Raw genomic sequence first — 13,240 nt, forward strand, 5'->3', positions numbered from 1 at the left:
AAACCTTTACAGCTGTGGGACAGGGGAAAGACCCTGCCCTGAGTATGAGATTTGGGATTTTATGCCTTGAGCTCAAATCCTGTCCACTTTCTCTGGGCTCTCCTGTCCATGGTGTGGGAACGAATTTGCAGCCTGCAATGGATTTTCCTTAATTCTGTGCTCTACATTTGTGTTCTCTTACATCTGATAGAGATCCTGCCAGGCAGAGCTGAGATCTGGATCTCCTTCCTGTTTTTGTTTTCTTGAGAGAGGTTCTGTGCTTCTGCTGTCCTTCATCTCCTTTCCCCTAATCTTTCCCCTTCATCTCATGTTCTCTAACCCTCCTGGCTTTTCTCTCAGGCTCAGAATTTATCCCTTTTTTTTCCCCCTTAATTCACCAAATAAGATATGTAACCGCTTCCAGGACAGAACCAGCTAGCAAGTGCTCATATTCCTTGCTGATTTTCACATAAAAGCTGCCCTGCACAGGCAAAAGCACCAGTTGCTGTGCTCTGTGTCTGCACTGTTCACCAGCCCAGCTCCTCCAGACCAGGTGGAGCACTGGTTCTTCTGGCACTGATGATCTGAGTGTTCCTCAGACATCAGTACTGCTGTCAGTGTGCACAATTGACAGTGTTGTGAACACAGTTTATTGCTTGCTGACAGCTCTAGGAGGTATTTAGCCCTTTGTTATTCATGTGAGACATAAATTAATTGTTTGACAAGGATTAAGGAAAAACTGAGGGATTTAATGCATGTTATAAGATTGTTTTTAAGGGCAGTCCCATGTGCAATTCCTTGATAGAGTATAAATTAAATACCTTTGGGGAATTTCCTAGCAGAAAGCAAATATTAACCTTCAGTAGGGATGGGTGCTCTTGTGAAGAGTTTTAAACCAGTATTTGGGGATTTGTTTGAAAGGAGTCCCAAGGGAGATTACTGAGCATGGAGTTGTTTTTTGGGAAACTGTGTCAAGCCAGGCAAACTGGCCACTAGGTGTTGCTGATGCTGTGCTGGGAAGAATCTGCAAAAAGGGTTTTAACTCCTGGTTTGTTGACTGTATCTATTCTTTCTCCCTGTGTAGGCAGCCGGGGTTTGATAGGACTTGCTTTTCCTTGCCCGCTAAGGTTAGATGTTGATTTTGTGTTTTGTTTTGGTTTTCTCTCCTTAGCTACACGTGGCTGTCCTTGCAGTAAGTAAATGAATACAAAGTGGTTTTCTCTCCCCTCCCCTGCTTGAAAGAGATACAGAGTCAAGGTTGTGTCAACCCACTTGTGCCTTTTTTAAGGAGAAGCCAAAATGTGTGTGATTTTTAATAGAGCTGTGACCTTTCTTAGATACAGTAAATGTAGAGTTCAAGGCTGCATGGGAATGTTTTTCTCAGCACGTCAGACTTCTGACTGAGGCCTTATTTGTCTCCTTAAACTCTAAGAGTGATTCCTGTCATGGAAGCTGCCATGTGCTCTCCATTTCCCCCTGCAGAGGGGTCCTCCTTATTAATCTGATCCTGGAGAAACCACACACTGGTTGTTCTCACTGTTGGCCCCAGCCCCCTGCAAAGCACCAGGAGCTTTGCTCACCATCCACCCTGTACATCATCTGAGCAGTTAAATCCCAGGCATCAATAGCTGCCTGTGAGGGCTGGAATGGGAATTAACCTCATTCCTCCAGTATTGCACGCATGAGTGTCTTCACCTGTCTTTGAAGTGGTAAGTATTGACTGCAGATAGAAGAAGGCTCTTTCCCAGCCATTCCTTTCTCTGATCCCACACTAAAGATAGCACAGTCTCTGCTGTAAACTGAAAAATCCTTGTTAGTCACTGGTTCAAGTTGTCCCAGGGAGAATGTCCTCACTGTGCTTTCTTGTAACAGATTTACACCAATCCCGAGGTAAGAAAGAGTCTTAATTAATCTTTGAGGCAGCTGAAGACATGGGTGAGTACACTTGTATTCAGAGTGGAGTGGAGGCTTAAGTCCTACCCTGACATAGCTCCTTGGTGACCCCATTTCTGTTCCTGTGCCTTCACTCCAGAGTGCCAGCTCAGTGAGCTGCACTGTGATCAAACACCCGGCTGAGGGCCCACCAGGGCCTCAGGCAGGGATGTTAGCAGACAACTAATGGGCATGTTCACAGTTTTGTTTTCTTTTCCCAAAGAGAAAAAATGGGAAATTCAACATTACTCATTTGCAAACCACCTTTTTAACAGCTCTGATGAAAAGATCTGGTTTGTCATGCAGAGAGGTGTAGGACATAAGTCAGGAATCCCTTCAGTCCTGGATGGGTGTGTTGGGTGGTGCCTGTCCTTGGCCTCTCTGTGTTCCCTGTTGTGTTTCTGTTTGGTTTCACCTGGGGTGTGTGATCCAGGAGTGAGGGTCTGCATCCACGCTCTGGATCAGAGAACAGCTTCAGACCCTTTGCATCTGAACCTGGTTCCAGTTCTGCTGTGTGGCACCTCAGAGTCTGGGGACAGAGCGGGAGCTGAGCCATGCCAAGGCTGGGATTTGCAAGGAAAGCTCCGAGTTAAGACCTCAGCTGAGCTCCTACTAATCGACCTCATTGTCTCCAGAAAAAGTGAATTATAGGCATGGAATTGGTGTACAATAGACCCTTTCTCTTGGGGGGAAGCTGTCTGTTCTTCCTAATTGTTTTATTCTTTAATTCTTTTAAATGGAAAATCATCCACTATTTTTGTCTACCTCAAAGAGAGTCCGAGACCAGTGAAGTTCAGCTATTTCCCATGTAATATTGTTTGGATTTCCCTGTGGGAAGAGTCCTCCAGGCCCTTGTCCCCATTCAGAGCACGGGGCCAGGCTTCCCTCTGGCACTGGTCACCTGAGCAGCTTCCCAGTTTTCCTTTAGCAAGGGACACTGGGAGGACTGGCCAGCCCTGGAGCCTTGCTAGAGACTGAAGTAGGAAAGCCAGGCCCACAGAGGAAGTGGAAGGAGGAGGCAGGAAGTTTGTGATTTTGTTGTGATTCTTTCGGTGCTAGGTAAGATGCAGCTGTTAAGAGAATTTGCCAAAGCCTGTGCAAGCAGTAACAGAGTTAAAATTGTCAGCATGTCACTAGATAAATTCTGTGTGAAAGGCAGAGAGTGTGAAAGGACTCTCCAAGCTCAGGGCACTGCTGGACACATCTTGTTTCTCAAAGTGATCCATTTCTGCTTCTCTCTCTTGTTACATTTCTAGACAGTCACTGAAATGTATCAATTCAAATTCAAGTACAAAAACAAGGTGCCCCAGATGGACATCAGCAGGTAAGGATTTGGGTTGATTTCTCAGGGTTACATTAAAAACTGTGTTCTTGAAGCATTAAGAAGCTGCACTTTATGATTGCCCAGAGAGGTTGTGGACTCCCCATCCCTGAAAGTGTCCAAAGCAAGGTTGGATGGAGGAACCTGCTTTAGTGGAGGGTGTCTGTGCAGATGGCAGGGTGGGGAGCAGCATGAGCTTTAAGGTCATTCCAAACCATCCTGTGATTCTGTCGTTTGAGCAGGTCCAAGTCATTCAGCAGCTGTAAATACCATCAGAGTTGAGGATATTCTCCTTACAGGGTATGAACTGCTGGGAGGATGAGCTGAAATGCTCTTTCACAGCACCACGAGGCCCTCAGAGTACACCTGAGCCAAGGACAATTGACAGAAGTGGTGCTTCATCAGGGAAGCCATGCAGAAACCAGCCCAGTTGTTGAGCTTGCTGCTGTCTCAGCTAACAACCAGTGTTCTTGCACTTCCACCAGGCAGCCTCATGCTTTCAGATGAAACTTGCTCAGTTTGAGCCCTTTCACCACGATCCTGTGCCCCGGATTTTTTTTCCCTTGAGCATTTGCATACGTGTGTTCTGCTTGAGCAGCCCTGTGTGGGTGACCTGAGAGAACTTTCACTTAGGGTGCCTGAGCTGATGGTGCAAAATATGTGGCAGGAAGAAGCAGCTTTTTGCCTCTTTTTGGCACTCTCTGTTAGGTATTTAAAGCTGTGTTTAGTAGGCCATAATCCTGTGGAGCTTCAAATAAATGCTATCAAAGGCCATTTGCTATAACCAAAGCAAAGAAAAATTATTAACCTGTTTTTACTTTGTTCTGCAGCTGGCACTGGTGAAAGATGGATCTTGGAACCTGCGTGGACAGCAAGAGAGCTCTGCTGTCTTGTGTGCTCCTCAGGAAGCTCCTCCCCAGCACTCCTGGAGTGTGCCCTTAGCTGCTCTTTCTCTAAACACATTCAAATAATCTTTAACCATAAGGCAAAATTATTTTCTTTTGGGCAAATCTGAATTATCTCTGGAATGACTTTTTGGCTGTGCCCGCCATTTCTGCTTCGAAGCTGCTGTCCAGTGTCCTCACACTGAGGGGAAGAGGAGATCTGGGATTTGAAGGATAATAGATAGTCCTTGAGTACTTTGGGGTTTTAATCAGCCTTACTCATTAATTCCTAGAAATAAGGACAGTCCCCACATGGAGCTTGGGTGTCCTTTGTGTGATCCAGGGAGAGGCCAAGCCATCTTCCTCTCATGCTTGAATGTGCTCTGAGGCTCCAGAGCCTGTGGCACTGGATTCCTGGGCTCTGTTTCCGTGGGGATTGGCAGTGCTGTGGCAGGCTCATGCGTGTCCCTGCAGTCTTTAATAATCCAGAGTTCTGGCACAGATCAGGGAATTGTGTCATCTTTGCTATCAGCTCCTTCAGCTGATAATGCTGCCTTTTACACCTGCAGCAGCTGTCCTGTGCAAACTCGGAGTTAATCACTCTGGGAGAAAGGTTTTGTGAGGCTGCAGCATCACATCCAAGGGGTAAGGGGAAACTTTCTCCTAAATGGTCCTTGCCTTATTTTAAACAGATTTTGGAGGACTTCCTTGCCACTCCTTCCAAGGTTCTGTTCCTTATCTTCTGCTTTTTGACTCCCTCCTGCATCAAATTCTCAGTCTTATTCCCATATTGAAGCAGTGCTTGACCTGTTAATTCCTATGGACATCTCGTTTCTTTTTTTCTTATGAACTTCCCTTTTGCCATTTCTCATCTGCTAATCCCACAGTTTGTAATGGTGATGGATATTCCACCTTAGGCACTGCCAGCATTATCCTCTCACTGTAGGTTTCTGAACATGCAGGATTTAATCAAGGACCACAGTGCACATCTAATACCACAGAGTTTGGACTTCATGGTCTTAGAGGTCTTTTCCAACCTAAATGATGCTGTGATTCCATACCTTGGGGAGTCCAGCTGTTCCACAGCCACCCCACTTTCATGACCCAAAGAAGTTCAGCTGGAAGGGGGAATTGCTCTTAATTTGTTCCTTTCTGGGAGTCAGTCAGTCAGCTTTACTCTGGGATATTCTTGGGTTACTTTTTTACTGCTTTTGATGCAATTTGGGATGATTGTGTTGTGCACCCTCCAGCCCACACATACTGTTAGGGGTCGTAATGAAGGAGCTACACATCTTTATGACCCCTTCTCATTGAAATTTAGGGAAGTTCAGGTCCCTTAGTCACCCAGTGATTCATCTGCTCTGAAGTTGGCTGGCTCTGAGTTGCTCATCTCATCTACCTCAGTTTTAATCAAAGAGAAACAAACTCCTCTGGAGCGCCATTCATCCCACTCATGTCACCCATGGGTCTCTGTCTGGACTGCTGGCTTGGAGCAGCCAGCTGACATTTGGATGGGTGAAGGAAGTGAGAGGAATGCCCCTTTGTCACTGCTGAAAAATGTGCCTCTGAGCTGCTTTTTCTTACATGGAATTGAGTGAGAACATGCAATTCACTTCTCTTCAAAAACTGCAGAATGGACTTGAAAATAGCCCCTGTGATGAATCGGCTTTAGATGGGATCCTCAACTCATTCCTCTCATTCCTGAAATTGCTTAGGTGAAAGGCACTTGTTTTATGGTCCTTTGATCCAATTTAATCATGTTCAAACAAGTGAGTCATGACATTTGTATAATGGTTGCCCCAGCTCCGAAGTCTGTTCAAATGTAAATGCCAGGCCTCTGAGTTTGGAGCGGGTGTTCTGGGGATGCCACCCCATCCCTGGAGCCTGTTTCACTTCCCTGTTTATCTGGAAATCACATAAAGACATTGTAGCTTTGTCACTGGTGGTTTCAGACAAGTCAGTGGGTGCTCTGTGTGTGTAATTGGATCGTGAATATTCATGACTGAGGATAACAAATCCATTATTCTTCTTCCATTGCAGCAACCACAGGGAGTTTGTGGCTGGGCTGTGCAGCAAGGATGTCAAACATGCCAGCAGGCTCCTGCTCAGGACCCTGTACCTGCTCATGCAGGACCTGGGGCCACTGCCCAATGACATCACCCTGAGCATGAAACTCCTCTACTACAACCATGGTAGGTGGAGAGCAGGGTGTGCCCTGGGGGAGACTTCCATCAGTGTCTGTAATAAGTGTGAGCCCTGTGAATAAAATAAAGCATAGAAAAGGTGAGATGGGAGAAGCTGTTGGCTGATAGCACTGAGAAATTGTGTAACACAGTAAATCTTTCTGATGCACAGGGGTGGCAGATGTTTTTAGGAAAGGTTTGAAATCCATATAAGAAGTACAGCTATGTGGTGTGAAAGGGAAAAATCCTTCTTCCCTGGTTTGTTTTTGTTGTTTTGTTTTGTTTTGTTGGGAGTTTTTTTGTTTTGGTTTGGTTTTTTTTTTTTTTTAAGTTTATTTCCTTAAGGAACAAGCAATGTCAGGTTTTGCTCCAGCACTTTATTGGTATCTCAGCATCCTAAAGTAATTTTTTCTTTGAGCTCCCTGATAACATTTGCTCAGCTCATTTTATTCTTTGCATTCTCTCCCTTCCTCCTAAAAAAACCCAAAAAAACCTGGAATATTTTTAGTAGTTGATGGTACTTGAAGCTGGTTCATAACTGCTCTTTCTAAATCAGACTGAGGAGAGATGGAACTCAGTTTCCCTGACCTCATGGGGTTCCCTCTCCCTGTGCAGTCACTCCCAAGGATTACCAGCCCCCTGGCTTCAAGGAAGATGACAGCCCTGGTGACCTCTTGTTTGCTGGGGATCCCATCAACCTGAAAGTGGGCTCAGTCTCCACTGATTTCCACCTCATGAAAGTCAGAGTAACAACTGAGAAGAAGAGGGTGAAGAAGGCTGACAGCAACTTGATCCAGAAGAATGGCCCTACTGAGATCTCCCACCAAGGGCTGGACTGTGAGGAAGATGAGGAGGAGGAGGAGTGCACAAAGGTATAGAAATAGCTCTATCTGATTCTCTCCAGAAGAATAGAATTTATCTAGCAAAAACCTCCTTAAAAGAAACATGTTCCTTATGGATTTACGACCTGGGTATATTTTTTAGGTTATATATGTTAAGACAAAACATCATTTGTTTTACAGAATCACCCTTGCCCTGTCAGAGCAGATTCAAATGAGCATGAAGGGGACAGAAGTGACACCCATCCAGGCAGAAAAACAGAAGCATCTTCTTTATGCCTTGAAGATAAAGGTAAATGCCCAGTTTTAAAACTGAAGGAGCTTCTGCTCCTGATTATATCCCAGCATAATGTATTCCACACAATGCCCTGGGTAAGGTCTTTCAGTGCTGTTAATAACAGTAGGTTATTTGAGATATTAGAGAAAAAAATTGTTCCCTGGGAGGGTGGGCAGGCCCTGGCACAGGTGCCCAGAGCAGCTGGGGCTGCCCCTGGATCCCTGGCAGTGCCCAAGGCCAGGCTGGACATTGGGGCTGGGAGCATCCTGGGACAGTGGAAGGTCCCAGGTAGGGGGTGGCACTGGGCTGGTTTTAATGTCCCTTCCCACCCAACCCATTCCATGATTCTGTGATTCTCTAATATTTAAGTTTTGGATGAGCAAAGTTTGTCAGGCTGTTTGTGTCGGGTCAGACTGGACTGTAACAAAGGACTGGTTGATTATGCTTGGTTTGTTAACAGAAACATTTGATTTTGTATCAGTATCTTTGTACCTCTTTATCTCAGCAGTTTTTTTGAGATATGGAGGGAATGCCCAGATCATCAAAACTGAGTTACATTATCTCCATGTTCAACAAAGCTCTTTTCCTTTAGCTGTTACAGTTTGACTTTTGCTAATAACTTCCATGTGGGAAAAGCTACATTAAAATACATGAGAAAAAAAAGCCTTTTCTGTGCCTTTAATCAACCCAGCCTGTGCTATACCATGCTGTTTGACCTTCGAGGCTCTGGGATATAGCCTGTGGAACAATACCATCTAGTGACAAAATGGTAAATAGCATTCCTGGGATTGTCAGGCAGTAGGATAGAGCAGCTTCCCTGCCTGTGAAATCACCTTTGCAGGTCTTTCCCCTGCAGATTCCCCCATGACTAATAAGGAATTAACTCATCCTGCCATTTTTGCTGCTCTGGGGATTTTTACAGGATCCTCCTTCTCTAAACAGTTGCCTCATCTCATGACACCGAGACACTTTGGACACCCCCTCAAATTTTATTGAAACTGTCTGAAAGGTTAATAAATATTAACCAGGGGGAGATCTCCCCTCCTTTCCCCCACCCCTCACACTTAGGGCATGTCTAGACATAAGCTTTGTTTTCTTAGATCCAGGTTGAAAGGGAGATTTTAATTGATAGAGCTGCTGCAAGCTGATGTTCAGATGACACTTCATGCTGAAATCTCTCTTTCTAGGAATAAACTGCCACTGCTGGCAGTGTCTGAGAGCAAAGCTTACACAATTTCATGGGATTTCTGCCTCAGTGGTTTAGTCAGGCTTCCAGATTTTTATTTTTTTTTTAATTAAGCACTTTGCAGCTAATTTTACTTTGCTGTTTGGGTTGCAGGTAGCAAGAAGAGAGGAATCAAGGAGACAGACAGGATGCCTTGCTCAAGGGCGTGTCAGGAGGTGAGGAAGCTTTAGTGGTTCTGAGATACTCCAGGCACAGAGGAATACACTGCCATGGATCATTGCATCATCAAAGATGACACAAAATTCACTAACATTAGTGGATTTACTGTGCAGGGTAACAATACATAAAGGCTACAGAGTAAACATACTCTGTTTACTCAGAGATGTAAACATAAACTGGAAGCATTTAGGAAGAAGCTTTCCATGATCAGTTTATTTCCTCTGCCCAGTACTGGAATTTAATTCTATTCTCTGGAGTTGGTACCTCTGAGTAACACACACAGAGCCTATCTCTGTCCCAGCCAGGCTTGTTTACCTGTGGGTGGTTTTAGATTAAGGGTCTGAAATCACTACCCTATTTTAGGTCTGAAGGGTGTATTTTTTGCCTAATATGGTCTTCACCTCTCCCCTCCTGCTTCCAGACTTTCTTTACATGTGAGTCACAGGTACCTAATGATTCCTATCCCTTTTTGGTTACCCCTCTGGACTAGGAAGAATTATCCCCTAGAGGTACTGATCTCTTTTTTGATGGTTGTTGGGGCAACTCAGAGAATTAGGATAGACCAGGTAGGTTGTTTTAGATAAGTAAAAAATTAATCCCACCCTGAAGGCTGGCCAGCCAAACCCTGAGTCACCATCTGAACCCAAATTCACATGCAGAGGTTTGTTCAGTGACATGGCAAATCTCTGAATACCACAAGACTTGCCACTTGATCCTCCTCCCATTCAAATTAGCTGAGAATCATGTGAGCTTGAATGGTCAGAAACTGCATCTTTACAGGATAAGTTAACGAGAGTAGGAAATTGCTACTAAAATTTTCCCCGCCTCTGTTGAAAAGAATCCCGGGGTGTCTAACCCAGACAGCAACTGCAGACTGCAGCTCACCCTGTCATTCTAAAGGCATCTGTGAGGTATTTGCCTTGACTCTGGATCTTAGAAGTGAACTTGTGTGCCTAGGCTGGTATTTTTCAAACTTTAACCACATTTTTTTTTCGTGTCACATCCTCCGCTTTCCTTCTGATCATTGTTTATTCTGTCGTCTGTGAAAACAGGAGCCTTTTTTGTTTGCGACTCATGGTTGCCCCACTGATTCATGCTCTGACCTTCTTTTGGGGCTGTCACCATGGCCAGCACAGCACCAGACACCTCTCTCAGCATGTGCATTTCATTAGAATTCGGTAGCAGGAGTGAGAGTGTCTGAAGGTGGTGGAAACAGCATTAGTTGCTGAAAAATGGAAGAATCACTTTATCCATCATGTGCTTCCAAAGACTTTTAAAAAAATCCCAAGCCCTGGGAGATTCTTTTCTTAATGTATTCTTTGATGCTATTTTTAAAACCTCATAGCTTAGAAACTGGCTAATATTTCACCCTGTTTAGGGAAAAACAAAGTCAAGCCAGTAGTTAGAATCATCACTGTAAAGCCTGCACTAATAAAAATTCGACACTTTTTTCCATATGAGAGGGACTTTCCCTTCTTTTCTGAAGGAAGTGGTTAAAACAAATGACCATTGTGTATTCCATATGAATCAGGAAGCCAAACTGGTGGCTGAGGTTTGTCCTAAAAAATGAGGAGAAGCTGGGGTGGAAGTCTGTGAGTTAGGTGTTGTCTGACAGGGTCAGGTGTAGGTGAGATGAGGAGGAGCAGACCTGGTGGGGTGTGAATGTGAACACCTTGCTGCCGTGCAGACACTATTAATAGTGTTTTCCAGCTCTTGGGTTGGGGTGGGAATGCCAAAATCTTCCGAACGAACCGGAACAATTTAGAGTGTCACAGAAAATTGCTGTCTGCACAGGGATTTGATATTCAAGAAGTTCTGAGTTCAAAACCGTTACCCACAGTCACAAGTTGCTTTTGGAAATGTGGGTGAGCACATTTCTGCTCTTCAGCTGGAGTGAGTCCTTCTGATTGCTTGGTTACCAAAAATAAAAACTGGAATTGAGTTTATTGGTCATTATCTTGCTGACCTAGAGCTCTTCAGGAAAAGCAGGAAGGAAAGTATTAAAGGCTTATTTTTGTCTAATTGACATGGGAGAGGCGAAAGGATGTGGATCTGCCAAAAGAGAAGCAGCTCTTCCTGCCCAGTGAGAGCTGGAGCTGGCCTTTAGGAGTGGTCACAGAGAGTCTGTGACAGAGAGCTTTGCAGGTTGGGGAAAAATTTTCATGTACTCCACTGGCTTCTTATCTGCCATCTCATGATTGATGATCCTTGGGATCAAATGAGAGATTGCCCTTTCCCAGCAGAGCATCTCTGCACTTAATCATCCAGAGTTAGGCACCAGCATGTAAATTAGCTCACCTCTCCTGGCTTCAGGAGCCTTCTGATTGCATCAGCCAAGGGTTTGTCCTCCTGTGCTATCTTTGTGCATCTTCCTTCTTTCCACTGGCATTTTAGGAGCTAAGAAAGGTTGGGGGAAATAGAGAATTGCTGCCCATTAGTTTAACTAATAGAAATCTGCTAGAATTGGGTCCTGCACTGAATTTGGGATTACTTCTGCTCAGCAAACTCTTCTATCCTCTTGTAAAGAACATCCTTGAATGTCCTTGTCCTGAAAATTGATTTTGGTCAGCTTTGTCTTCGTGTAAGCAAACATGTTGCAGTGGAATGAGTTTGGAATGGAACAGAACTGGAAGATGAGTAAAATCTGACCATGTGAACGCCTCTGCAGGCATTTATCTCCCATCAGGAAGCTGTGGGCTGAAGTTCTGGGGTGGTCCTTGGAGCACAGTCTCAGTGCACAGTGAGGCAGCCATGCAGGGAGCCCTGGCTCGCCCTGAGCTGGGAATGGTGTGGCTGGATCAGCACAGCACCAGGCAGCTCTGCCTCCCAAGTTTCTGGCTTCATCAGCTGCTGCCAGACACTGCTCCTGCTGCTGGGCTGGCCGTGCTTGTAGACTGCTGTGGGACATGAGGGAGACAAGTGTTGACACTTGGCATTGTGTGGGCATCCCAGTGGGACCAGGGATGGCTCAGGGGTTCTGCTCTGGGATTCACTGGCTGCTGTAGGCAGGCTCCTGCCATGTGAATCCCCTCTCCTGACAGGAGCTGTCTGCAGCTGAGATGTCTGGGGAGAGGTTCATACCTAAGTGTTGTGAATCAGGGCTGCTTTAGGCCTCAGAGGACAGTCTGTCTGGCCTCCAGCTGCTGCTCCTTGTGCAGAAGACTTGGCTACCTGGCCATGTGCTCCTTCTCCAAGAGGCTCTGTGTACACAGACTTTCATGGATGATGCAGTAATACCTGTCTAGTGTGTCAGGGATCAGTGTCAGTTACCCTGACAGAGACCTCAGACCCCCTTCCAGGGCCCAAAGGGACTCCAAGAGAGCTGGAGAGGGACTTGGAATAAGGGTCTGGAGGGACAGGACACAGGGAATGGCTTCCCACTGCCAGAGGGCAGGGCTGGATGGGATATTGGGAAGAAATTGTTCCCTGGGAGGGTGGAGAGGCCCTGGCACAGGGTGCCACAGGGAGTCCTGGATCCCTGGCAGTGCCCAAGGCCAGGCTGGACATTGGGGCTGGGAGCAGCCTGGGACAGTGGGAGGTGTCCCTGCCCATGGCAGGGGTGGCACTGGATGGGTTTTAAGGTCCCTTCCAGCCCAAACCATTCCATAGCTCCTGTGCCCTGCTGAGCTGCAGTGTTGTACACAGCTTCTTCCTGGCAGTGAAGGTCAGCACAAGTGTGTTCAACTGCAGAACAACAGCCTGGAGATCAGGACCTTTGTTGTCTGATTTTTCCCAGGCAAACCACATTCAGAAGTACCATGACAGAAGGCAGTTGAAGGATGAAACCTGCCATGTGCAGAGCAATAGGAAAGCATTTTTCTGTGGCAATGTCATTATCTTGAACTTTCACAGAAGAGAAAAAAAGCAGCAAGGTTTATCTCTGTCTGTCTATCAAGAGAGTGTATCTGATGAGAAGTTCCCAGAACATTTTCTCCTCCAAACTAGTTGAAGCTACACAGACCCAAGCAATGAAGAGAGAAAGATTCAGAGATGAGCTTGCCTCTCCTTCCTGTGAGCTCAGGCCATGCTGGGAGGAGTGAGACAGGGAGGTCAGGAAATTCCTGGCTTCTCTCAGTTCACGTCAGATCCTTAGCTGTATCTTGGGGCCATTCATCCCTTCCATGAGTTATCCCTGTCTAGTGTGCAGGAAACAGTTTCCTAGTGATCTCTGCATGCAGAGGTGAGGCCTGTCACCCCACAGATCCAGGGAGATTTAACCCTTGCACCCTCAGATTCCCTGGCAGCTCCCCCAGGGACATCTGCGGGAAGACGTGGCGCTTCCGTGCTGGCTGCCACTCCTTGTGTTCCTGCTGTGCAGTCTAGCAGCCAGACCCTCTGGAGAAATCCACATAAATTAAGGTTGGACACATCTAATATCCCATGAGGACCTGCTGGGTAGCAGCCTCATAGGCAGAAAGAG

At 45.9% G+C, this 13,240-nt stretch overlaps 1 protein-coding gene across 1 annotated transcript in view; it reads left to right on the forward strand.

Annotated features, from left to right (window-relative positions):
* HORMAD2 (HORMA domain containing 2) overlaps nt 1-13,240 on the forward strand; it is a 21,587-nt gene that overhangs the window by 3,689 nt on the left and 4,658 nt on the right. Inside the window, exons 5-11 of the mRNA XM_031062462.1 lie at nt 1,151-1,171; nt 1,852-1,869; nt 3,168-3,235; nt 6,157-6,308; nt 6,915-7,171; nt 7,322-7,430; nt 8,755-8,816. Coding sequence (XP_030918322.1) covers nt 1,151-1,171; nt 1,852-1,869; nt 3,168-3,235; nt 6,157-6,308; nt 6,915-7,171; nt 7,322-7,430; nt 8,755-8,816 — 687 coding nt within the window. The remainder of the gene's footprint in view (nt 1-1,150; nt 1,172-1,851; nt 1,870-3,167; nt 3,236-6,156; nt 6,309-6,914; nt 7,172-7,321; nt 7,431-8,754; nt 8,817-13,240) is intronic.

The sequence above is a fragment of the Geospiza fortis genome, unplaced genomic scaffold (assembly GCF_000277835.1).
Source record: "Geospiza fortis unplaced genomic scaffold, GeoFor_1.0 scaffold224, whole genome shotgun sequence".
NCBI lineage: Eukaryota > Metazoa > Chordata > Aves > Passeriformes > Thraupidae > Geospiza > Geospiza fortis.